The sequence below is a fragment of the Epinephelus moara genome, chromosome 16 (assembly GCF_006386435.1).
Source record: "Epinephelus moara isolate mb chromosome 16, YSFRI_EMoa_1.0, whole genome shotgun sequence".
NCBI lineage: Eukaryota > Metazoa > Chordata > Actinopteri > Perciformes > Serranidae > Epinephelus > Epinephelus moara.
The window spans coordinates 45,521,711-45,547,967 of NC_065521.1; the positions used below are offsets into that span (position 1 = coordinate 45,521,711).

General features: G+C 44.4%; 2 protein-coding genes across 9 annotated transcripts in view; both read right to left on the minus strand.

Moving 5' to 3' along the window:
- Positions 1 to 4,797, minus strand: part of plxnb3 (plexin B3) — an 81,031-nt gene extending 76,234 nt beyond the window's left edge. Inside the window, exon 1 of the mRNA XM_050064783.1 lies at positions 4,661 to 4,797. The gene's annotated coding sequence lies outside the window, so the exon portion shown is untranslated. The remainder of the gene's footprint in view (positions 1 to 4,660) is intronic.
- Positions 4,798 to 5,992: 1,195 nt separating this feature from the next.
- On the minus strand, positions 5,993 to 25,933 carry abcd1 (ATP-binding cassette, sub-family D (ALD), member 1). Of its 8 annotated transcripts, none has more exons than XR_007571255.1 (18): positions 25,252 to 25,933; positions 22,659 to 22,908; positions 22,467 to 22,567; positions 20,665 to 20,822; positions 20,392 to 20,579; positions 20,097 to 20,271; positions 19,831 to 20,021; positions 19,540 to 19,720; positions 18,724 to 18,866; positions 18,081 to 18,273; positions 17,655 to 17,749; positions 15,448 to 15,593; positions 14,669 to 14,814; positions 14,357 to 14,441; positions 12,792 to 12,917; positions 12,543 to 12,630; positions 11,253 to 11,794; positions 5,993 to 11,065 (listed from the first exon to the last, which is right to left on the minus strand). XR_007571255.1 is itself a non-coding variant. In XM_050064785.1 (17 exons), exons 2-17 carry the CDS (start codon positions 22,785 to 22,787, stop codon positions 11,636 to 11,638), a joined length of 2,304 nt encoding a protein of 767 aa, XP_049920742.1. In that variant the 5' UTR covers positions 22,788 to 22,908; positions 25,252 to 25,933; the 3' UTR covers positions 5,993 to 11,635. The 8 variants fall into 8 exon arrangements, 2 of the variants coding, with proteins under 2 accessions (XP_049920742.1, XP_049920743.1); XR_007571252.1 differs by having other exon boundaries at positions 5,993 to 11,155; XR_007571254.1 differs by having other exon boundaries at positions 5,993 to 11,044; positions 11,246 to 11,794.
- Positions 25,934 to 26,257: the final 324 nt, after the last annotated feature.

The window sequence follows — 26,257 nt, forward strand, 5'->3', positions numbered from 1 at the left end:
TGTTTAAATTTCTTATATTTTCACGTATCTTTCCTCTCTTGCAAGGAGCACCTGTAACATAAATAATTTCCCCTCAGGGATCAATAAAGTATTTCTGATTCTGATTCTGAAAAAAACACGAAGCACACAGAGCAGAGGAAACGTGAGGTGCTCAGCAAAACACGCTAAAACTCTGATCAGGAAGACGTGAGTCAGATTCACTGTTTCTTTTTCTCTGTTTTAACTGTGTTTGTTGTTGTTTCCTACGTTGTTGTTCTGCAGACAAAGTTTCTGCTGTTCAAAGTTCAGTTCTGACCGACGAGGATCAAAGATTTCTGGCTATTAATTATTAAAATTAAATTAATCCTCATAATGAAATCACATCTACATGAATGTTCCTCAGCAGCAGGACTGTGTCTGTCTTTGTTCTTTATTCCACTGAACCGTAGCGTGACTCTGTTCCACCTCTGATCATGTGACATGTGGTCGTCTCCAGAGAGACGAGCTGCGTCTCCGTTCGTCTCTCTCAGGATTAACAAACATGGCGGCTGAACTTCACGTCCAAACACAACTCTGATCTTCATCAGCATCAGTTAACGAGGACGACGATGTTAAACTCTGAGTCCAAACACACTGTGAGACTCTTCAGTAAATGTTCTGACTGTTAGTACACTCTGACTGTACTGGTGTTACTGGTGTGAGTCCAGTTCATTCTGACTGTGTGAAAAGGCTGAAGTCAACCTGCAGATTACAGCACATTAACACAGTGTGTGTGTGTGTGTGTGTGTGTGTGTGTGTGTGTGTGTGTGTAGATTAGAGGTGATTAAACAGTAATCTGAATCTGGACTCAGACTAAATCCTTCAGATTAGTCAAATGGACGTTTCAGTTAAATAATCTTCATCACACAGATGATGATGATGATGATGATGGTGATGATGACGTCACTGCTGATGCAGCTTCATATAGGTCACATGACCTGCGTGTCAGTGTGTGACACATAGGTTTCTGGGTTAAAGGGACTCTGTGTCCTGCTTTAACCAAACTTCATTCAGAACACGTCTTAGTGATGTCACTGCGTCCCTGAACTCTGTCTGTCAGGAGTTTTACTGCTTTACACAGAAACACATGAAGAAGAAAAATCATCCTCGCAGGTCTTCAGTCTGCAGACGTTATTCATCTCACACCAAACTTCATTTAATTTACTGTCACTGTTTAAAAAACTACACTATGAACAGCCAATCACATCTGACCAGAGTCTCAACCGACCAATCAGCTCTCAGTCCTGAAAATATATTGATCAGCCAATCAGCAACGATGTCAACAATTCATTATTGAAGATTATTCTTGCACAAATGGAAGAAAAGACTCAACAGATGTGAAGTACGACAAACTACGACCTGCCTGAACCACGCACGAACTTATCTTATTGATCACTAGAGTTTAGATCGGGCCCAAAAAATCCAGCCCGACCCCACCCGAGCCCGTGCATGTTCTGTCCGAGCCCGAGCCCGGTTTAAAGGCTGACTCTCGTCTTTCTTCCCATGGCAAGCCTTCGTCATGTGCCTCTTCAGTGTTGAGGTCCCCGTCTATTTGCTGTCATATACCAGCATGGCGCTGCACTTGGTACACTCCACGAAGCCAACACACACATTGTCACCGTCAACAACTCACATGTGCGCGGCCAGTGCCGCTGTCAAGGGGGGCAGCGCCCGAACCCGCCCCTCAGGTCAGGTTTGGGCTCAGGCAGAGAACCTAAGCTCTATTGATCACACAGTAACTGAACGGGTTACACATTTACACTCTGTTTAGATAAATGACTCTGCAGCAGCAGGAACTACACAACATTACTACACAACATTACTGCACGATGTTAAAACACAAAGTTAAAACGTAACATTACTGCAAAACATAAGTACACAACATGACTACATGTTACTAAACATGCCGTTTTGCTGGCAAGCTGTGAGCGTTTAGACACACAGAGCCGGATTGGCGAGTTGATCCGAGGCGCCCAATTTTCCGCCTCGTAGGGTAGACATATTGGCGGAACCCTTTTAGTTTAAACAGAGCGAGGCGGCCTTCTGCAACGGGAGGGGCTATTGATGACTTGTGGGAGGAGCTGTTGATGACGCTGCACGTGCGAGCCACTGGCGGTGGATAAACAGGAAACAGCTGATAGCAGGAATTAGCGAGCAGCTAGTAGCAAGAGGGAAACACAAACCTGACAGACACTGTAAAGATGAGCAACTGGGGAGACAAGGAATTGCGCGCCCTCCTTGTCCTCGCAAACGAAGAGGCCATTAACCGTCAGATGACGGGGACGGTGAAGAACGGGCCGACTTACGAGAGAATCGCCGAAGGACTGACCAGCCGCGGCTTCCCTCCCACGTCACTGTTTACGTCACACGCTGAGCTACACGTTTTGTTACTTGCTCACGCCCCCCATTGCCCCGAAAAAGGCACATTCTGTATAAACAAAAGTAGGTAGGCGGCATTTTGCTGCACTCCCCGATTTTGTTTTTATACTGCCAATGCTGAAAAAACACTGATTGGGCTTTCCTGCACATTTGCACAACTCCTATCTAAAAAGGGCTACTGTCACTACACACTAACTACACACTAAGTACACACCCGGCAGTGCACGTCAGTCTTTGATGATACTGATCCTCCAGTCGACCCTCTGTGATCGTATCTGATGTTACAGTTCACTCTGTGTTCATGCTGTCGATTCTCTTTTGTTCTGACTGATGTGATTTTTTTATAAACCATCTCAGACACTGTAAATGGCTCCCTTTCTACTTCCTGTTGGACTGTTAGTTAGTGCGGACAGGAAGTAAACAAGGACCAAAGCTGTAACCATGGCAACAGGATAACAATGACACAGTCTGTACGTAGAGACCATATTTAGTAACAGCCTGACAATGACTGACTCACTCTGTTTAATATGACAAACTGTAAACAACCATCACACACACACACACACACACACACACACACACACACACACACACACACACACACTGAACTATAACGATGATGCACAGTAACATGATGTGTGTCTGCAGCTGATGAAAAGTGTGTTGTTCTGAAAAGCTCGGTCACAAATACCGAACGTATCCACGTTTACTGTGGGTCTAATCACTGTGGAGTTATCCTGACACACTGGAGACAACGAAGGGTTAATGCAGAGATGAAATATCATCTTATGAATGAAGCTCAGCAGAATGACTGAGGATCAGGAACAAAACAAGACAGAGGAAATAAAACACAAAAGTTACGAATCAGGCATCAAAAGAGAAACTGTGCTATGAACACATGTTGTAAGCAGTGATGTAATAACTGATAATGTGTCCGCCAGCCTGAGCACGCCTTGGTCACCTTTAGTTACCTGCCTTGACCTAGGGACGACTAGTGAGGGGAGACTCGAGGATCTCAGGTCACGACTTGGAGCGTAGGGAGTCAGACGCTCAGATATATGACTCAGTGCTGAACCATGTTGAGCTCTAACGGTTATTAAAAGAATCTTAAAATCAGCTCTGAGGTTAACTGGCGGCCAGGTCACACATGTTTTCATGGACAAAGTTCCAAAACTTTTCCAGGACTTTTCAAGGACCTGTAGTCATATTTTTCACACATTAGAGTTACAGACAATAAATAAATATGTGGGAGATTATCCACGGAGAGTTACGGTAACAATTTCATAATACACAACAAAGCTCCAGGACTCTTCCAGGCCTGGAAAATGTGACTGCAGGACTTTTCCAGGTCTTCCATGACCGTGGGAACCTTGACTCATGGTGGTGGTAGTGACGGCGCTGACTGTCATGGATGAACCACATGTGTGTTATGTGACAGTTTTCCAGAGAAACTTTGAGCAGGTTCATCAACTTCCTGTGTGTGTGTGTGTGTGTGTGTGTGTGTGTGTGTGTGTGTGTGTGTGTGTGTGTGGGTTACTGTTTTTTGTTTGTGTTCTCAGGGGGTCATGTGACGTGAAGACTTCCCTTAGGTAGCGTCAGCAAAGGTGACTTCTAAATTCACTTCTGCCATAAAACACAACTGTGTGTGTGTGTGTGTGTGTGTGTGTGTGTGTGTTGGAATGTCAGCTATTCAGTATGCGGCTGCGGGCCGAGCCGTGCCGTGCCAGGACAGGCTGGGAACACCCGACACACACACACACACACACACACACACACACACACACACAAACACACACACTTTTACAGTTGATGAAAACTGTTTCCGGTTGGACTGAGACATTAACCGAACTGAACTGATTCAGTCTTCAGACTCAGCTGTTACATTCGGCTCCCTCACAAACCACCAACCAGACACCGTTACAGAAATCTCAACTTTTAAACTCGCTGATCTGCAGCTCGGCGGCTGAGTGTTACACAGCTCTGTGAATCCAAACACACACTGAAAACTGATTTTATCAAACAGCTGCGGCCGAACGAAAGACCGTCTCACCTTGTTTTACAAAACACATTCAGTGTGTTCTCTCAGCGCTCAGTGAAGACAGAAAAGCGACAACATGTAAAACGCTCAGATCTTTGAATGGAGTCTGGCGCGTCGCTGTCAGACACGCCTGACTCAAACACGCTCTTTCCTTCCTGCAGCAGCTGCAGCTCGGTCCAACTTAGAGCCGTGAAAACGAGACAATGTGATCCGGGTCACACTCACCTGAGCTCGGCGGGCAGCTCTGTGGTCCGCCGGGGTCCGACCGGCCCGGTGCCGCTTCCAGAAAACCCGCACAGAGTCCAGAGGAGACACAAACCTGCACGATCCGCACCGAGAGCCGCACAACAGGTCCGACAGAGACCCCGCCCCGCTCCGCTCCGCGCGGCGCCGGGAGGCTTTTTTGACGCTCCTCAGCGGCGGAGCTGCTGCCTGGCTCCTGGGCAGGGAAGAGAACCGACAACCTGCAGCTGCTGCCTTGCTTCTGGGCAGGGAAGAGAACCGACAACCCGCAGCTGCTGCCTTGCTTCTGGGCAGGGAAGAGAACCGACAACCCGCAGCTGCTGCCTGGCTCCTGGGCAGGGAAGAGAACCGACAACCCGCAGCTGCTGCCTGGCTCCTGGGCAGGAAGGGAACCGACAACCCGCAGCTGCTGCCTGGCTCCTGGGCAGGAAGGGAACCGACGACTGCATGGCTCCCTGGCTCCTGGGCAGGAAGGGAACCGACGACTGCATGGCTCCTGGGCAGGGAAGAGAACCGACAACCCGCAGCTGCTGCCTGGCTCCTGGGCAGTAAAGAGAACCGACAACCCGCAGCTGCTGCCTGGCTCCTGGGCAGGAAAGAGAACTGACAACCTGCAGCTGCTGCCTGGCTCAGAGGGTTCATGTCAGGAGGTCAAAGAGTGTCAGTAACAAATATTCAGTCAGTTAATATTAAATAAATATTTAAAGGTCAGTTTATAACAGAACAAAACAAAATAAGATGATCACAGTTGATTAAATATATTTTATATTTATCTTTTATTTCTACATTTTAAACAAAAATACATATTTATATATTTTTAATATAAATATATTTATTACATATAATATATATTATATTTATTTAATATATATATATATAGAACAAATAAGATGATCACAGTTAAATGTGTTATCTTTATATAAATATATTTTATATTAATTTTTATTTTTTTAAATATATTGTATATATCATTTACATCCAAACTATATATATTATACATATATTATAAATATTAATAAGATGATCACAAAAAATATTTTATATTTATTTATATATATTTTTTAAATCTATTTGATATGATGTATAATATATTATATTCCACTAGTTCTTTAAAGTCGTGTATCAGAGGCAGGAAGTGTTGGAGGAAGTTAAATTATATTATTATCAACATTACGTACTCACAGTCAGTGTTTTATCATGTGGTGGACACTTTGTTTTTTGTAAACTCTTAATTTGAAAAGTCACCACTTCCTGTGGTAAAAGTGCAGTACCTCTAACACACACACACACACACACACACACACACACAGCAGCTCAGCTAATATGATTTATTATAGTAAAAAATAAAATCAAACTTTGATCACTGCAGATTTAACTCATTAAAACACCATATTTCATCTTCATCATCCTCTGACATCATCATCATCATCTGACCATCACAGAGTCAATATAAACATCTTCATCATTAAACTCTAAACATGAAAATACACTGTAATATAATCAATAATCAATAATATAAACAGGTGAATCCTTCTTTAAAACTTTATTGTGAAAAGCTCCGGACAAACGACGGTCGTTATTTTTCATTTTCTACTGAGGAAAGTTCAAAACATTATCATCATCCTCATCCTCACACAGTCAATACAAACATCTCTGTCGTCAAACACATTAAAATAAAGTTTTATTGAAAGTCTCCAGCAGCAGATTGATTGATTTATTGATCAGCTGAATACAAACTGATTGATTATATTAACAGTTAATAATCTTATAGTTTCCAAAAAATTGGCACAATCTACAGTGTCACATGACCTCATCACGACCTCGGAGTCTGTGTAAAGTCACTGTTGGCACTTCCTGTCTCCACCGTAACCATGGAAACAGACTGAAATATCAGCCTTTATGAAACATAGAATAATGATACACAGGAGGCGTTCAGGTACAGTACAGAGTGTAGGTCACCTGTGTTCTGACAGACTCACAAATACAGGCACATTGATCAGTGATCGTCACAGACATAGACATTAACACGCAGACGCCACATTGACTGTGTCAGCCCATTGCTGTGACACGTCAGCGACGCCGCCATATTGGAGAGAGCAAGACTTCCTGTAAACAAATGACAGTAAACAGAAGAGCTTTAATGTTTATGTTTCTCAGTCGACTGCAATGAATTCGTTTTTATATTCCTGGGTCCATGATCTATGTGTATCAGAAAAGAGTTTGGTCTCCAGTTCAGTAGAATCTTGATATTTAGTCTATAATGAATCACTGAATTATTTTCATGGTGTAAAATAGCAATTGACCTATGGCTAAGTCCCGCCCTCAAACGCAATGAGCCAATCACAGCTTTTTCTGAGATTTGAAGTTTAAAAATGGTCAAACGGTGTGCATGGGGTACATGCAACTCTGACACAAGGTATCCTGAGAGGCTGGGCGACCAGGTGTATTTTTTACACTTTAAACCACATCTCAACCGAGAAAAGTGTCTCCTTTGGATAAAGTTGTGTGGTAACGTTAGACCACAACATCAACTCAACGTGAATAAGATTAACAATGATGTCTACATCTGTTCTAAGGTAAGTCAACATTGTGTTTGAGGCAACATATTGTCACTTTGCTGGAAAGAAATATAAAGTTATCTTTAACATCTCTAGCTAACGTTAGCTAAAGTTAGCCTAACGTTAGCTCCTAGCTGCGTTGTTCATCATGTCACCTTGTTTGCTGGGAGTTCATTAGCCTATTTTGTTCTAGTTTTGTACTTTGGTGATCGTACATCATTGTTAGCTGTTGTCCAAAGGGCTCTAGTTAAGCTAACGTTAACTTCTGGAGCTTAGCTTCATTAACTTATCTGTAATGGCAGAGATAACAAAGGTTGGCAAACGTTATGCTGAATGATTCAGTGTAAATACTGTAGCACCAAACTAACGGAGAGACACTCTTGGTAAAGATGGTAAAAAGGCCGTTATCCTTTTCTCATATTCTGAGCCAAAAACCTTAACTTCAGTGGCACTTTAACTTGTTGTCTTTGATGGTGACGGCAACCAGATGCGGTTCACAAGCGTACACTGTGACCTGTAAATTTTGGCTTGTAATTTAAGCTTTTCATCGACCTTCTCAACAATAAAATGATGAATATATCCCTCCAATGCGTAGTTTAGGCCCTTTTGGTTACTTCTCAATGACATCTGATCGTTGTGTCTCCAAAAATCATCAATTGCCTCCTGTGAAATGCCGTGTACTGTGACACCTGCCATAGCGCCGGGCACTGAATGCTGACAGTTTGTCCGAGTGAGTGGAGGGGGGCATGGCTTAGCTATAGGTCAATTGTGATGAGGGATGTAAAATCTCACATGGATTAGATTATTTTTCTTGGTTAATATTTGTGGAAACGTCTCTATAGAATATAATGTGGAAGTAGATAACTAGCATGCTAGCTAGCTAGCTAACTCTGCCTGCTTCTCATTAACTCCTCGATCAACAGAATAAAGTAACTTTCACCACTGCTCATTTAAAGAGAAAACATGTTCTTGATTTAGATGATCAACTGGACGATGGATCATAGATGTTTGTTTCTGGCTGCCAGCGATGAGCCGTAGCTAACGTAGCTAGCGTGCTGTTGTTATCAAGCCTTTTATTTTCCCGTACCTGTGTAGCAGGGTTCATGATCCCACTTGCAAATAGTTCTCATTATCAGTAATTATATGACAGTAGTTATCTTATTTTTATCAATACTGTATAGTTGTTTATTTAATAGTTTTCCACTGGGACTGGTGTTATCAGTGAGCGCCCTCTGCTGGGCCTCTGCAGACCGCAGGGTGCGCCCCACAGATCAATCCCTGCAAACTTGAGCGGGACACCCCGTTTATAAATGCCAGTCTGTTGTCATCGTGGTTTCTGATCAGCTCTCTGAAAATGTATAAAACACTGTTTTTGTTGAGTTGTAAAATTCAGGGATGCACCATATTGGATTTTTTGCAGATATCCAACATGCTGAACTCATCTGACCGATAACCAATATTGATATTGATATATGCACTATTTTCCCCACCTGATGTCAGTGATCATCATCAAGTCACTTCTGTAGTGGATTAACATCATATTATACAGACTGTGATGGTGACAGCCAACCAGCAGGTGGAGACATGAAACACTGTTCAGTGTCTGTGATATTCATTCATTGTGATAAATAGGAAAAAGCATGTTGGCTGATTCTGAGAGTTCACTTAAAAGATGATATCAGCTGATATTGATGACGTGCCGATATTATCGTTCATCCCTTGTAAAATTTCCATGTTTGACACATCACAATGTTAAAAAAAGACGTCTTCATTCAGTATCAAGTGTTTTGGTGCCAATACTGTCGTGCTGTGAAGTCATTTATTGGGCTCACCACACTGTGACTTTGGTAGCTCGCATGTTGTCTCAGAAAAAATCTGCAGTGTTTCCTGCTCACTGACTGCTGGCTGAAAGACTTCTTTCTTTCTGTGGTTAAACAATTTATGGAGCTCATTACCACGAGGGGCTGCTGTGAGATCTGATGTGACTGTGGTGTCACCAGTGTGCCGTCCCCGTCAATGGAGCCAAAGAGAGAAAGTCTGTGCCTGGTTAATCACGTAATGCAAGACAGAGAGTAAACGGCGCTACGGCAGGACGCAGAGGGAGACCAGTCTACAGGACAGTTATACAACATAAACAGAGAACATGTTGTCTTCAGTGTCCTCAGTGATGAAAGTTAATATATTCTGTTATGATCAAGGAGCTAATGACCGGACAGCGTTAGCTTGCTAGCATGCTAGCTATTTGATGAGTTGCCTACTTTCACATAAAATTAGATTATATAGGGACGTCTCCACAAATATTAAGCACGGAAAAATTCATGTTTGACAGATGTCAGATTTTACAGTTTTACATGACAATAAAATATTTTCCAGCACGTCAGTAATTCAGTTCCTGTCAGTCTAACACTCCTCTGCTGAGCATCCAGCAGTGATTATAGACTAAATATCAACATTATAATGAACTAGAGACAAAACTTTTATCTTGTCTACATACAAAGATCATAAATCCATTAATATAAAAACAACTCATTGCAGTCGGTTGAGAAATATAAACATTACAGTGATTTTAAATCAGTAAAACAGCAGCTTCTGTTTACTGTCATTTGTGTACAGGAAGTCTTGACCTCTCCAATATGGCGGCGTCTTTGACATACGATCCAGCGGCCAATGAGGCGTTTGTGTTTCTGTATCTATGGTCACAGGCGTTCACTTCGACCGTCTGTCGGCCAATCACAGCAGAGAACTCTCAGTGGTTTCAACATGAACACATTATCGATGGCTGATTAGTGACCATCAGGCAGTTATTGATCAGTTCTACTAAGTGCTCGTCAATAAGATCTGAATATAAATATTTATCTTTATTCTAAATATTTGTGTTGTATTAGTAAAATAAACCTGTCCATCTAAAAATAGATTAATTTTCATTTGTTAGATAAACATCAGTTATCGACCCTGAAACTCTAATATTGATAAGAAAATTGATTTTTTATCTAAACAAACGGAGGCTTTTTCATTACTGCTGACATCATCACTGACATCACTGCGGTCAGACTCTCTGGTGTCATGAAGCTGGCTCACAGATCACCATGGTAACAGATCAGAACACAGACCAATCAGATGGCTGGAAACCTGACGTGACTCTTTCTACTTTAAAGTTTTGATCCATGGAGGTTTTATATGAGCTGAGAAGTGATTTAACAATCTGTGACATCATCACAATGTAAAGTCTATGAGCCGAGCGGGAACTTGTGGGCGGGGCCAGCAGGAGAAATATCACTGCACATGTTCAGTGAGCTGCATACCCTCAGAAACTTTTTTTGGTGTATGCACCAGGCGAGTAATAGGAGCCATCTTAACACGTGATACCATGATATTATTAAAAATCTATGAAAAACTAAACTCTGTTATAAAAACAATAATTATTTTGACAATCAGCTGTTAATTATAAATCTTCAGTCACCAAATCAGATCAAACTGAAGACAAATTTAACAATGGACTCATGTTAGTGGTGCTGAGCTCAGCTTTGTCACCTATCATCTGCCAACTGTACCTGTCACATGTCATCTGTCTGCTGTCACTCTCAACTGTCACCTGTCACTTTCACCTGTCATTTGTCACCTGTACCTGTCACTGTCCCCTTTACCTGTCACTGTCACATGTCATCTGTCACTGTCACCGTCACTTGTCACTTGTCACCTGTCACTTGTCATCTGTCACTTGTCAACTGTCACTTGTCATCTGTCACTTGTCATCTGTCACTGTCACCGTCACGTCACTGTCAACTGTCACATGTCATGTTACTGTCACCTGTCAACTGTCACTTGTCATCTGTCACTTGTCATCTGTCACTGTCACCGTCACGTCACTGTCAACTGTCACATGTCATGTTACTGTCACCTGTCAACTGTCACTTGTCATCTGTCACTTGTCATCTGTCACTGTCACCGTCACGTCACTGTCAACTGTCACATGTCATGTTACTGTCACCTGTCAACTGTCACTTGTCACCTGTCACTGTCACATGTCATCTGTCTGTTGTCAATGTCACCTGCCACTGTCATCTGTCACTGTCACCTGTCGTCCGTCACTGTTGCGTCACCTATTATTTGTCAGACACGTCACCTGTTACTGTCACATGTTGTCTCTTTTATTTTTTCCAGCTGATCAATAAACCAGCTTCATGACACCAGTTCTGATCTGGATCACTGCCGACCCCCTTCATGATCCAGACTGCAGAGTCCACTGAGTTTAAAATCACTGTGTGTGTGTGTGTGTGTGTGTGTGTGTGTGTGTGTGTGTGTGTGTGTGTCTCTCCATGGTAACCAGTAACAGCAGCAGATTTCTTCCAACAGAGACTCGGAGTTAAACTCAGGAGAGTGACTCCTCTTCATCTGTAGTTCACTCCTCAGCCTCCTCCTCTTCACTCTTCATCCCCCTCTCCTCCTCTTCCTCACCCCCCTCCCCCTCTCTCTCTCCCAGAAGCCCACACAGCTCGGCCAGTCTCTGTTGCATCTTGGGAATCCCGGACAGCTGACTCTCCAGTCGATGTTTCTCCTCCTGTTTAAATAAAGTTTCACCGGAAGTTTAAACTAACGACAGAGACAGCCTGTTTAAATAAAGTTTCACCGGAAGTTTAAACTAACGACAGAGACAGCCTGTTTAAATAAAGTTTCACTGTCAGTTTAAACTAACGACAGAGACAGCCTGTTTAAATAAAGTTTCACTGTCAGTTTAAACTAATGACAGAGACAGCCTGTTTAAATAAAGTTTCACTGCTCTTGGCATGAATTGCCCACATGATGATTCCTCTCCACACACACACTTGTACGTGGTGTGTGTGTGTGTGTGTGTGTGTGCCAGAGGCATGTTGTGCTGCTGATGTTACCATGGTTACCACAGCAGGGGTTGTGGGTCAGCTGAGGAGATTCACTTATTTAAAGATCTTCACACACTGAGCTGTGTGTGTGTGTGTGTGTGTGTGTGTGTGTGTGTGTGCGCTGTACACTTGTCAGGTCACTGATGACCTGCAGGTGTTTGACCTGTGTGAGAAAACCTACTCAGACAGGTGGAGAGAGACAGACGGGTGGAGAGAGACAGACAGGTGGACAGAGACAGATGGGTGGAGAGAGACAGACGGGTGGAGAGAGACAGACGGGTGGAGAGAGACAGACCTGCAGAGACAGACAGGTGGACAGAGACAGACGGGTGGAGAGAGACAGACCTGCAGAGACAGACAGGTGGAGACAGACAGACGGGTGGACAGAGACAGACGGGTGGAGAGAGACAGATGGGTGGAGAGACAGACCTGCAGAGACAGACGGGTGGATGCATCCAGAGGTTCAAACCTCCACCCTCCTTCTCCATCGAACTGCAGCAGGTGAGAGTGGTACTTCCTGTTGGAGGAGAGAAGAAGAAGAGACAGGAAGTTGAGGGTGTGTCAGCTGAGAGCAGCTCAGAGCTCTGCTGCCCCCTGCAGGACTACGTGTGTGTGTGTGTGTGTGTGTGTGTGTGTGTGTGTGTGTGTGTGTGTGTGTGTGTGTGTGTGTTCACTGACCACAGGGAGGGTCTGTGTGTGATGGACAGCAGAGCTATCCCAGCGTCCTTTGCAGCCTGGAAGATGTTTCCCTCCACATCGATGCTGACGGCACTCGTACACTCGTCCAACAGAGCGTACCGAGGGCTGAGAGGAGAAGAGAGGTTACACGGTAAAGCTCCAGATCCACATATGGCTGTACAGGTAATAAGCCCCGCCCCCTTCATGTGAGCAGACGGGACATAGAAACTCAAACATGTCAAATACATTTTTCCCCAAAGATGGTTTCCGTCATTTCAGGTCGTTCTTATCAGGCTGCTGTCTGATCTGTGTCTGTTTCTCTCATGACTTTGGTCTCAGTAGTTATTGGACGCTATAAAAACAGGGTCTAATGTCATGACCAGATGAGTGTGCCAATCAGTGTGCTCCACCATTAATAATAAACAATAATAATACATCTTATTTAAAGGCGCCTTTCAAGGCACTCAAGGTCACCTTACAGAACAAGTAAAAGACAATTAAATTTAAAAGGGCTAAAAGACAAATCAAACATCAACACAGTAAAATGTGAAATCTGCAGCAGAGCAATGGCAGTGAAACAGAACAGGCCTGTTTAAAAAGGTTTTCAGGCGTCGCGTTGCTTGCGACTGATCAGACAGGTGTATGGGTGGGAACTCGATCACTACTGCACAGACTCTGGCTCCAAATGACATCACCGGCGTCACATGGCAGCAGCTGTGTGCGGCCATTTTTTTGTACATTGGCAGGAAGTGGAGATGTGTCATCCATCTTTATCCTCCTGAGACCCTGTGTCCTCATATGAGGACGTCTCATTTTGGGTTTACTTGACCTCATACTTCATTCTGCTGAACTCAGACCTGTTGTCCTCGTTCGTGGCCACTTTTTTGTCCCATCTAGTGGCCCTGGCGCAGCACCGAGAATACGACCAAACTTTACTATCCAGAGGAAGTAAAGTCGTGACAAGGTTTCCGTCTGTGAACATGTGGAAGGATAATTTGCACAATACAATAATCCATGTAAAAACAAGATGGCAGCCATCTCTGCCAAGTCAGTCTGCAGCCGACCCCGACACACAAGTGGACAAGGTCCAAAACCTGATCACAGGTCAAGGCTGAAACTTTATTTATGATTAATTATGTTTGTACTTTGATATGGAATACACACGTGACTAATTTTAGGAACAGTAACAAGCTAAGACACTGTTAATTAGAAAGTACTCGTCTGAAGACACTGGGACTTAATTATCACTGATGATGTTTAGTTTTTCATACTAATCAGGTCCTACTGATCCCAAATAGCAAATTTGGGAAATTAAAATTAAAAATACAAACCAAACAAAAGTTTGGGTCTCAGGAGGATGTAAACATTATATGATACATACATATTAACACACGTGTATAGGCAACAATATGAGATTTTTACTGTACGAAAACCATCTCAGAAAATATCAGGGTTTCACAGTATTATTATTATTATTATCAGTCTCAGTGACCGTTAAAGTACTGTGTGTTTCAGTGTGTGTTTCAGTGTGTGTTTCAGTGTACTGTTGTAGTGTTGTTGTGTACCGGTGGTAGAACATGCGAGCCATCCCCATCCTCTGCTTCTCTCCTCCAGACAGGACGTCCTTCCAGTCACTGACAGACTCCCAGCCTGAGACACACACACACACACACACACACACACACACACACACACACACACAGATATTACAGTAGTACATGTAGTACTGTGTGTTTACATTCACATTCACTCTGCTCACACTATAAACTCTGTACCACATGATGATGTCATCAAACTTTCCTCAGCTATTTCTGTAGAGCAGAAATATAGTAATTGCATTAGTATTGACACACACACACACACACACACACACTGACCTCCCTCTCTGTCCAGGATGTACAGCAGGTGGACGGTCTTCAGGATCTGCTCCAGATCTGAATCTGTGACTCCTCTCTGAACCATCTCTTCCACTGAGTCCGGATAGATCACCTGGTCTCTGAGGGTCCCCTCTGACATGTAGGGCCTGTACAGTGCACAGTACAACATCACTACTACAGTATTAATACAGTACTACAGGTAGGTCAGCTGGTCTCTGAGGGTCCCCTGTGACGACAGAATTGTCGTCCAGAGCTGTTGCCTGGGAACTGAATGTTCATTTCACGACTTTAAGCCGTGTCCAGTGTAGTTTCGCTGAATTTCACAGTACATCCAACCAGTCTCACAAGTCATGCGTTCACAATGATGACCTGCTGTCAGGTCCAGACCCTGCTGAGGATGATGAGCGTGCACATGAGCTTCACTGAGACAGTTTCTGATGGTTTGTGCCAAAGTTGTTCAAACCAATTACTGCTTCAGCTGTTCAGTAATGGTCTTGGATGATCTTGCATCTTACACATGGAGACCGGTTGGATGTACTGCCAAATTAAAAGAACAAACACTGGAGACGTCCTCTGGTGACATGAACATTCAGTTCACGGTCAGCAGCTCTGGTGAACATTCCTGCAGTCAGCATGTTGATGACACGCTCCATCTGTGTCACTGTGTTGTGATCACGTCACATTTTAGAGCGTGTCGTAATGATGCTGTTTTATCAGCATCTTGATATGTCACATCTGTCAGGTGGACAAATTATCTTGGAAAAAGAGAAGTGCTGTACCTCTGAGGGATGTAGAACATGTGCTGTGGGTCTGGACGGTACAGCACTCCTTCATAAACAGGCCACAGTCCGCTGAGGATCCTGAACAGAGAACTCTTCCCGCAGCCGTTTGGACCTGTGATCAACACGTTCATCTTCTCGTCCACCTGAGAGACAAACAGAGACACAAGACCACCTTCTTAAAACTAAATGTATAGACATAATGAGAATATATTATCACAGATATCCATCCATCATCTTCTGCTTATCAGCAGCAGTAGGCTGAGCAACATACTCCAGACATCCCTCTCCCCAGCAACATTTTCCAGCTCCTCCTGGACGATCCCGAGGCAGAGATATATAATCCCTCCAGTGTGTTCTAGGCCTGCCCAGGGCCTCCTACCAGTTTGACGTGCCCCAAAATCCTCTAGCAACAGGCGTCCAGGAGGATCCTGATCAGATGTTGAACCACCTCAACATGAAGGAGCAGCGGCTCTACTCCAGATGTCTGACTCCTCCCCCTATCTCTAAGGCTGAGCCCAGACACCCTACAGAGGAAACTCATTTCAGCTGCTTGTATCAGTGACCTCATTCTTTCAGTCACTACCCAGAGCTCATGACCATAGGTGAGGGTTGGGACGGAGATGGACCAGGAAGTCAAAAACTTTGCCTTCTGGCTCAGCTGCTTCTTCACCACAACATGCCACAATGTCTGCATCACTGCTGATGCTGCACCGATCCACCTGTCATCATCTGTCCATCTCACGCTTTATTTTACCCTCAATCATGAACAAGACCCTGACATTCTTGAACTCCTTCTCTTGAGGCACTAACTCTCTCCCATCCCAGAGGGGGCAATCCACTGTTTTCCAGCAGAGAGCCATGACCTCAGACTTAGAGGTACTGACTCTCATCTCAAACTGAACCCCTTCCTCCCCCCGGCTGCACCTTGAAATCCTCTCCATGAATATCAAAAACAGAATCGGTGACAAGGAACAACCCTGGTGGAGGAACAACACCCACTGAAAACGTGTTTGACTTTGTGCCAAGTGTGCAGACACAGCTCTCACTTTGGTTATACAGGGACAGGATGGCTCAAAGCAACGACCCCAGTACCCTCCACAGGACTTCATAGGGCACATGGTCCACCAAGCACGTGTAGCCTGGATGGGCAAACTCCCATGATCCCATCTCCTCCTGAATCTGAGGTTAAACTATCAGTGAATCACACCGCTCAGCCTTGTGTACAGATATAATTACAATATAATAAATGAATGTATATATTAGAATAAATAGAAGTATAGATATAATCATGAATGCAACGATGGAAAAAAATATATTATAATAGATTAATGAACAGATATAGGAAAAATGATAATAAACACATGTATCAGTATGAGCTGAAAAGAGACTTGGAGGACTGCAGACCCCAAACTCTTCCTCAAGACCGCAGTCTGACAGAACGGACCAATCAGAGAGTGTCTGTCAGAGCACAGAGGTCAAAGGTCAAGAATCAGACGACAGAGAGGAGTTTCTGTTTCCATCAATGTTCTTCTTCTTCTGTTTCCTTCTTCCTCTCTTCTCCTCTGTCTGAGTCTGTGCCACAAAAATGTCCTGTTCCATAATCCCTCTATTGTGTTACTGTGCATCCACACACACACACACACACACGCACACGCACACGCACACACACACGTTTCAGTAAATGCTAATGAGCGCAGTTTCTGCTCTGACCTTTGACCTCAGAGATGGAAAGAATGAGAAGAAGAAGAGATTAAAGGAGGGCAGAGGGCTGACTGCACTGAGCATGCTCCATACCGCAGTGACATCATCACCATCCTATGTGGATAGAATCAATAAAACTTATGTTATAATCAGTCGTTACTGTCTGAAAGTGTTCAATGTTGATTTATATTCATTTGTATCACTCATTTAATTTTCAATAAACACGTCAGCACCAATCAGAATCAACTTCCTGTCTGATTGTTTTTTATTAAAACAGACAGATAAAATATAATTACATTGAAATATACAGTCTGTTTGACAGTCAGCTGTTTGTCATCAACACTCGAGTCATCAATTCATCTGTGGTCATCAACGGTTTCTTCTTCAACACTGACACCATGTGGTCACCAACACACACTGCATCATCCAGCTCTGTGTGTGTCTGTGTGTGTGTGTCTGTGTGTGTGTGTGTGTGTGTGTGTGTGTGTGTGTGTGTGTGTTACCTGGATGTTGAGGCTGGAAACCACCACATCTCCGGTCGGTGTGATGATTGGCAGGTTCTCACAGCGAATCCCCTTCTCCACACTGATCACCCGACCTGCACATGCACATTATATATGTGATATTAAATTAGTAATTGTGCTTCATGAGGACAGTAGAGAAAAAGACATGTGAAATAAAGTTAATTATTAACTGAGGAGGGAGACCTCTTTTATTAACGCAGTAACTCTCACGTATCTCATTTCCTGCCTCGTCTCTGACTGATGCTCCGTTCTGTGAGTGCTGTATGATATTCAGGAAAAATAACTACGCCATATTCTAATATTCAGCCCTGAGTAGTGTCTGCAGGTAGGCAGCCTGACAGCTCTAACCCAGGGGAAAAATGTCTTCCAGTGCACAGTATTAATGTGACTGAACTCAGCTCTCACCTCTGATCTCCAGAGGACCACACACTCTCTGACCATGCTGGACCACAGCTCCTGCTGCTCCTCCTGCTCCTGCTGCTCCTCGTCCTGACGCCTCCTCTCTGTCTGCAGAGCGCCGGTATATTCCCTGATTCACATCTTCAAACACGTCCAACATCTCAGAGACCCGAGAGGTGTAGCCTGCCAGCTCCGTCACCTGCACACACAGGCAGGAAGTTTATATACAGGCTGATGGAGACAGAGAGAGGAGAAGAGAAGGAGGACACACAGGAGTTTATATACAGGCTGATGGAGACAGAGAGGAGAAGAGGAGGACACACAGGAGTTTATATACAGGCTGACGGAGACAGAGAGGAGAGGACACACAGGAGTTTATATACAGGCTGACGGAGACAGAGAGGAGAAGAGGAGGACACACAGGAGTTTATATACAGGCTGATAGAGACAGAGAGGAGAAGAGGAGGAGGACACACAGGAGTTTATATACAGGCTGAAAGGAGACAGAGAGGAGTCACAGCCAAGGTGTGAAAATGAAGGACTGCCATTTTGAGTTTGACTGAGGTGAAGAAAGAGGAGGAAAACAGGAGGAAGGAGAGAAGGAGGGGGTGAATAGGAGAAGAGGAGGTGATGTAGGAAGGATGTGCACCTCCTTGTATGAGCTCATGATCCTCTCCACAGCATCGGCAGCAGCGTTCAGGAGGCTTCTGGCGGTGGTGAAGGCCTGAGTCCTCTCACTGACCAGATCCTCCTCCTTCATCACCAGGGCTGCCTGCTTCACCTCCTCGGAGTCTGACAGGTCAGAGGTCACAGGTCACAGGTCGCACAGGATGAGGAATGTCAGGCATTAATCGCTTGTTACGTATGTTGGTCTAAAAGGTAATGTTGCTGCTCTTTAGTTTAGTAGTTGTACTGGCACCATGCTACAACAAATGCTACACTGGTTAGCTCACTGTGCATCACCAAGGTCAAGTGGGAGTTAGCTAGCATCACAGCTAATTCGGTAATAAGCTGGTGATGCCGTCTTGACTCGTGGTGGAGTTGCTGTGGAAACACTGTGCCCATCCTCTGGTCCCCATTGGTGAGTGAGTAGTAGTTTTCATTGTTTAGTACTGTTAGCTCTGTTAGCAGTGTGAGCATGGCTAATGGTGCTAATAGAGCTAACAATGCTAACATACACTTACTCACCATAATGACCTGAGGAGGAGAGACCAGAAGATGGACACCATATTTCTGCTGCAATGTCCTCCCACCACCATTGGTCGGGGGAGCGTTATCAGCGTAATCGCCAAATGAGCGGTGCCTCTAGCTAGCTCTTCCCAGTGGGAAGTCAGTGGAGCACCGGACTAAAAGTAAAGGCCTCTCGTATTTCACCTCACTTTGTGTTTTTTTAGAAGGGAAAGCTCTTTATTACCTCATAAAGTATGTCAGGAGTGTGTGTGATGTTTCGTTGGTGTGTATTTACCATATTTGGAATATCCTGTGGCGGTGATGATGGGCACAGCCACCATCACTAGACCGGATGCGCTCCATACGTACTTCATGAGGAACTGTTCCAGCATGACGTACCAGAGACGCTTCAGCAGAATCTGATGGATCTGAGAGGACAGGGACCTGTAGCTCCTCTGCAGCTGGGCCATCTCCACCTACGAAACAAACACACCCAAACATTGTAAAGTAATAGTAATGACTTCCTGATAAAACTCTAGTTATGATTTAAAGCTTCAGTTCAGTTTGTCCACTGGGGGGCACTCACCTTGTGTCCCCCATAAAAGGCGATCTCCTCGGAGTTGGTGATGATGCGGGAGTGCATGTATCTCAGGTCTCCCTTCCTCTTCGCCTCCTCGGCCACCAGCTTCCCGAAGCGAGGCGAGCAGGAGCGCAGGACTTTGGCAGTGAATGCCACCACCAGGCCGGCGATGACGGAGGGCCACGTGGTGTTTGCTCCTGCAGAGAGGAAGAAAACAGTCATCACACTCCTCATCAGGACAACAGCTGTGTAAACAGGTGTAGCAGGTATACCTTTGGACTGGGCAGTGCGCAGCAGGGTGTAGCAGGTGACCACCACGTCCAGGATGGGTTTGGTCAGGTTGGAGTAGAGGTGAGCGATGGAGGCTGAAAACATCACAATGTCCTCCGTGAGAGACTGATCAGGGTTGGACAGACGGCCGTCCATGTTACTGACACGGTAATAAGTCTGCAGAGGAACACAGAGGGACGGACAGAGAGACAGAGAGGACAAATGAGGTGGTGTTGTAGTGTGTGTGTGTGTGTGTGTGTGTGTGTGTGTGTCTGTGTGTGTGTGTGTGTGTGTTACCTGGTTGGTGAAGTACAGTTGATAGGCGTGGTCGACCAATCGGCTCCTGAAGCTGAGGCTCAGCTGACCTTCAAGGAATCTGATGGCGCTGTTGATGAAGGTCGCAGGAACGGCGACGAGGAGCCACTTCAGGAGCTGCAGGATGAAGGCCTGAGGATCCTTCTGGACTATACACCTCACTATCATACCTGCACCATCAATAAATACACTTCAATATCACACCTGTCATAAAGGCAGACAGACAGACACAGACAGACAGGCAGAGGGACAGACCGTCCAGAGAAGCCACATAGATGGACAGGAAGGTCCTGGTCATCAGGGTTAGTGAGTGCAGGGCAAGGAGGCCGATCTCTGGACACAGTAACTGTGGAAACAACAGCTTCAGCAGACGAGACAGTCTGAGGAGAAAGTCCCTGTTCACTGATGGAGACCTGAGGACAGACAGAACCACAGCAGTGAGACCAGTTCACCAGCTCTCTTTCATTCTGGTCTAACTGGTGTGTGTCAGCTGGTTTTGATTCATCCAAAATTCACCTTCGTCACGACGTCAACATGTGAGAGAGGTGTCGCAGAGGACGGTCTGAGCTGTGATTAACAGTATCTTTACATGTGCTGTCACATGCTGTGTGTGGTGGTGAAACGGTGACGTCAGGTGACTGTACTAGTTTTGGAAGTATTTCTGATGATGTCACAGAAACCGCTGACACGTGTTCTGGATGTTATTATCAGACTGTCTGTGATGTGTTGGTGTTTTTGTTCTGGTGCTCTGCACAGATCTGACGCCTGTCCATCTGTAGCTCGGTGCGCCGCCATTTCTTTTCTTTTTTTCTTATGAACTTTGTTTATAGATTTTTACACACAAATAGATAATAGTGTTAAAGCACTCGTCAATGGCAGTGTGATGTAACAGTAGCGCAGTACAAAGGAAAACAAACGAACAAAAAAAACATACAATACTTCGAAGCTTCAGCCTGGTCATATTTCACTTATTACAGTAAATAATGAACTTGCCCTTAAAGTCAGAGTCGGAGTAAAGATATGAAACAAAAACAGACAAGATTCAGTGGGTTATTATTCATGGACAGCTGGAAAGGTCATTTTCTTCACACAGGCAAAGAACGGCCCCATATCTTTTTAAATTTACTGGCAGAGCCTGTCAGTGTTTATCGGATTGACTCAAGCTGTAAATTACTGAGAATCTGTTTAATCTACAAAATGTGGGAGGGCGGTGTTGATGATTTTCATCTCGTCAGTATCAGACGTCTCGCCAATAATGTTAGAAAAGCTACAAGATCTGTTTCAAGCCTAGGCAAAGGGCGAACAGGGCCGTAATAGCATTAGGCTTGGCAAGTGCCCCAGTTAGGTGTGCCACCACTCCCTGGTAAAGACAGCAGGTGGCACAGAGGTCCCAAGGGACCGCCGGTAGACAATAACCTTGTATCTTAAGGTTCATTAAATCCATCTGAATTCATGACTATGTAGGATAATACTACAGACGCTCCTGTTATCTTACAGTGCGCCTTGCGTTTGGCAACCTGCAAACTGCGATCTGTGATCTGGGCCTGATGCAGCTTTCACACCGCCACACAGTAACTCGCCGCCTCGAATCCCTTCAATGAGGGGAGAGCAGCAGAGAGGAAGTGGTCTCCAACACAGCTGTAGGGGGATGAATCGTTTTCCCCCCACATACAGATTTTGTTCTGCCGCGCAAAGTTCACCATGTTGAAGTTCTGTGAGTAGCAGTCTGACTTTGGCCAATCAAACAGCATCACAGAAGGAGAAGGAAGACAAGATGGAGGAACTGATGAGGTTGGTGTCTGAATACCCAGAGTGACAGCACCAGTAACATATACGACGGACGACCAGAAGAACAAACTGGACCTGCGATAACATTTCCACCAAACAGTGCGGAGAGCAAATTATTTAAAAATGTATAAATCTTTGGTCATTTCATGGATTTCTGTTTTACAGGCTAGTTTTCACTTCTGAAAGTGTTCAACAAAGTGCCAGCCGTCATCGCAGCTGCAGCTGCTTCTAAAGAGCTTGCAGGTAAGGACAGGACAGGTATCACACACCTGCTGTCTTTCTTCTTTTTGTCCACGGAGCTGGAGGAGGAGCTGCTGACCACGCCCTCAGGTAGGTTAGCTCCACCCAGCTGTTTACCTGCTGCACTCCCCTGATAACAAAACAAACACATGTCACCATCACTCTTCATCATCTGGCTGTCACAGTGTGTGTGTGTGTGTGTGTGTGTGTGTGTGTCTCACCTGTATCCTCCTCCAGACGTACGGTGACAGCTTCTTGATGGCATAGGCGACAAGTAAAGCGGCCGTCAGCTTCTTGAGCCTGGAGCTCCGCCTCAGCTGAGCCGGCAGCTGCTGATAGGTCAGCTGCATGCTGACGGGCAGGTGACAGGCGACCAATCAGAGGACAGTAACGGTCCCAGAGGGGTCCACCGCGGGCTGCAGTTTGGTCGTCACGTAAAGAGCATGATGATGTCAGAGAGCTATGCTCCACCTGCAGAGTGACAGGAACCAACATGTTTTCATTTCCTCATCTCGTCTATTTTTTAGTGGAAAAAAAAACTATTAACTAAACTATACACTATAAAAGTATTTTCAGGCTGTTTGAAGATGTTGTCGCTGTGAGCTTTAAAACATGAACATGTGATGATCAATTATTGGAGAACATAATGATCAGAGTAATCCTTATATTTACTATGTACAATACAGCTTTTCACAGTTGAGTCTGAGCCCTGACACGTGGGAGTGTTGACGAGAACACTGATGATCCTGTTTGTGTGTTTGCACAATTAGACATCAGATCCTGGTTTCAGACAGCAGACAGAACGACACCTGATCCAGGTGTGTGATCTGGATCAGCTGTTTACAGAGTCGTGGCTTCTGTCTGTGAGGTTAATTCTACTGTTGATCTCATCTACAGCGTGACTGTAAATATACCAGGTGATCAACACTGTGCATTCTTTAATTGTAACCATCCCGAGGCACACCTGCGTAGTAATGATGCTGATGATGTGCCACACCTGTCAGGTGGAGGGACTATCTTGGGAAAAGAACAAATAATCAATATATCTACTGAGTGCATAAAATAGTCTGAGATCTTAAACTTAAACCTGGAAAAAAAAAAAAAAAAACGGGGGCAAAAACAAGTGTTGACTTGAAATTTCTGGTCAGTATTTGTGTGTTTATCAGTTTGTGAGCTGAAGCTATTTCTCATCACCTCAATAAAATGTCAATAAAGTTTTGAATCTAGTTTAGAAACCAAGATCTTCCCAGTACATACTAAGGGACTGTTCTTTATTTATCAGAGGAGGGGGCAGCTGGGGTTTGACTGAAGCTCCAGATATTATTCCATGACCCTCCCTCCTCCATAAATAAGTTATTAGATTTTTAAAATTTACCCTTTGATGTTTGAGAGTTAAAAGTTGAAGATGAAATCCTGGAGTTGGAAAAAGTCTCAGTTTTTCACTCTTGTCGTGCAAACAGTTTATTTTTGGACAAATTTCAAATGAGACGTAGAATAAAGTGATTTTTATGAAATATCACTATTTTAAGATCAGATTTGGTTATGGTGGTTTTTATCTGACAGAAGCATTCATGGCACATGATGTGTTCAGAGGCTGTCAGAAATTTAAAAATCAAATGATAATTTCTGTTTTTACAGTTTCTGGCTGATAAATTGTGTCATTCTGGCCATTTTAAAAAAAAAACATTACAACATACATACTATTTTATACAAAGGAAGATGAGGGTCATGTTAAAAAAAAATCTTAGGTTTCGGGAATACAGTCAAAATATTATGCGATTAAACTTATATTTCAGGAGGAAAGAGTCACAGATTAAAACCATAAAGTCAGGTAACGCGGTATAAAAGTGACAAACAGTGTTGAGGTGACAGTAATGTATGTTTCAGCAGTACCAGAGTAATATAATGTGTTACCAACAAGATTTCAGGTGATATGTTACGTAACACGTGACAGCCTATAGTGACCAACAGCCTTGGACACAGGGACAGGCAGAGAGAGGATCAAAGTCTGCCGGTTCCCGGAGTGCCGGTCAGCTACAGCAGCACCACAGAGAGAGTTATGACTAACAACAGGTGTGTGTTGGTGTTGCTCTGCAGCTGTAGATGTGAATGGAAACACATCCAACATACAAACGCACATGCGATGGCTTCACCCAGATGCATTGATCACTGGGACGAGGAAAACACACCAGATGCCAGCTCCTGATCCTCGCTGCTTTCAGGTAGCCTCAGGGCACAAAGGCTGAACAGGATACGGTGTAGGTTTATGAATGTAAACACAGTGAACATGATAACACACAGTGCAGCATGACCCAGAGGTGCTGATCACCGGCGGCACCCTTTTATAATGTAGTCTGTGCCATGACACAACAACCGTTGGATGGTGTTTCGTCTCTTGACGCACTGACAGAGGTGGAGCGGTGTGGATGAATGAAAAACAAAAACAATAAACTGTTTATTCTAGGTGGTAACATGTTATGTGACATCATACATGTAATTGTGTCACCTTAACTCTTACTTCAGTACTGCCACACCATATATTACTGTCACCCAAAAACTGCAGGTTCACACTTTGTCACTTTTTATATCGTGTTACCGACTCTCTTTAATCTGTGACTCTTTTCTCCTAAAATTACAAATTTAATCTCATAAAATTTTGATGTTATTCTTGTAGATTTAAGACTTTATTCTACTTGTCTTTTTTCTTTAACATGGCCCTAATCCTAATGCTTCCCCCTAATATATAACACTACTCATAGGAGTTATATAAAGTTACTCACAGTGTGTGTCTGTGTCTCCGTCCGTTAAACTCACCACAATATGAATGGAGTTTGGTTCAGTCAGTGACCTGTTGAACACTCAGCCTGAGGAAACCCGGTAACACCGAATAAAACCAGCAGCGGTGAAGTCGGTCCAGCTCAGGGCAGACAGCTCCCGTTAGCTCCGGTCACTTTGCCCCCGTTAGCTCCGGTCACTTTGACCCCGTTAGCTCCGGTCACTGAGCGCTAGTTAGCTCCGGTTACAGTTCAGTTAGCTTCCACGAGTAGCAGCTGGCTAACGGCACAAAGCTAACTGGTACTAACTGAGTTCCGCATGAACACACATACTTTAAATAACGGTGAACAACAGGTACCCGCTACCGTTACACCTGGTAACGTTAGTCCCGGTTCCCACGGAGCTGACACTAAACCGAACTAAAAGTTTAGCCCGGGTTTTAATCCCCGGCAGGCTAACGGAGCGATGCTAACTGAAGCTAACCGCTAACACAGCAGGAACTTTGTGTGATGTGAACATGAAAAGAGTTCAAAGTTTAACGGTTTGATCTGCTTCATCTGACCCACATCAGCCCTCAGCACCGACACAGCACCGGGACACATCCCCGCTCCGCACACATCCACCGTTAGATAGATTTCACCGGTTTGAAGCGTTTAATGTCACCACGGAACAAACTTCTGTTTACCTGAGAGGACGGGCCGCGTCCCAATACTGAACACACTCCTCCTTCACTCCTCCCCTCATCTCTTCCTCTCCTTCACACACATCCTACCTTCTTCTTCCTCAGTATTTCTGATGTGTTTGAAGGAAACACAGCTGTGCAGTTGTTTAACTGTTTAATTTAACCCTTCAGGTGGGTACAGCCTCCACCTGAGGACACATCATCTATCTATCTATCTATCTACACTGAGTATATCTTTCTCCTCCTTTTGTTTTCTTATGTCACGTTGTATTATTATTGTCTGTGTATCTTACTATATAATGATGAAAACTCTGTGTGTGTGTGTGTGTGTGTGTGTGTGTGTGTGTGTGTGTGTGTGTGTGT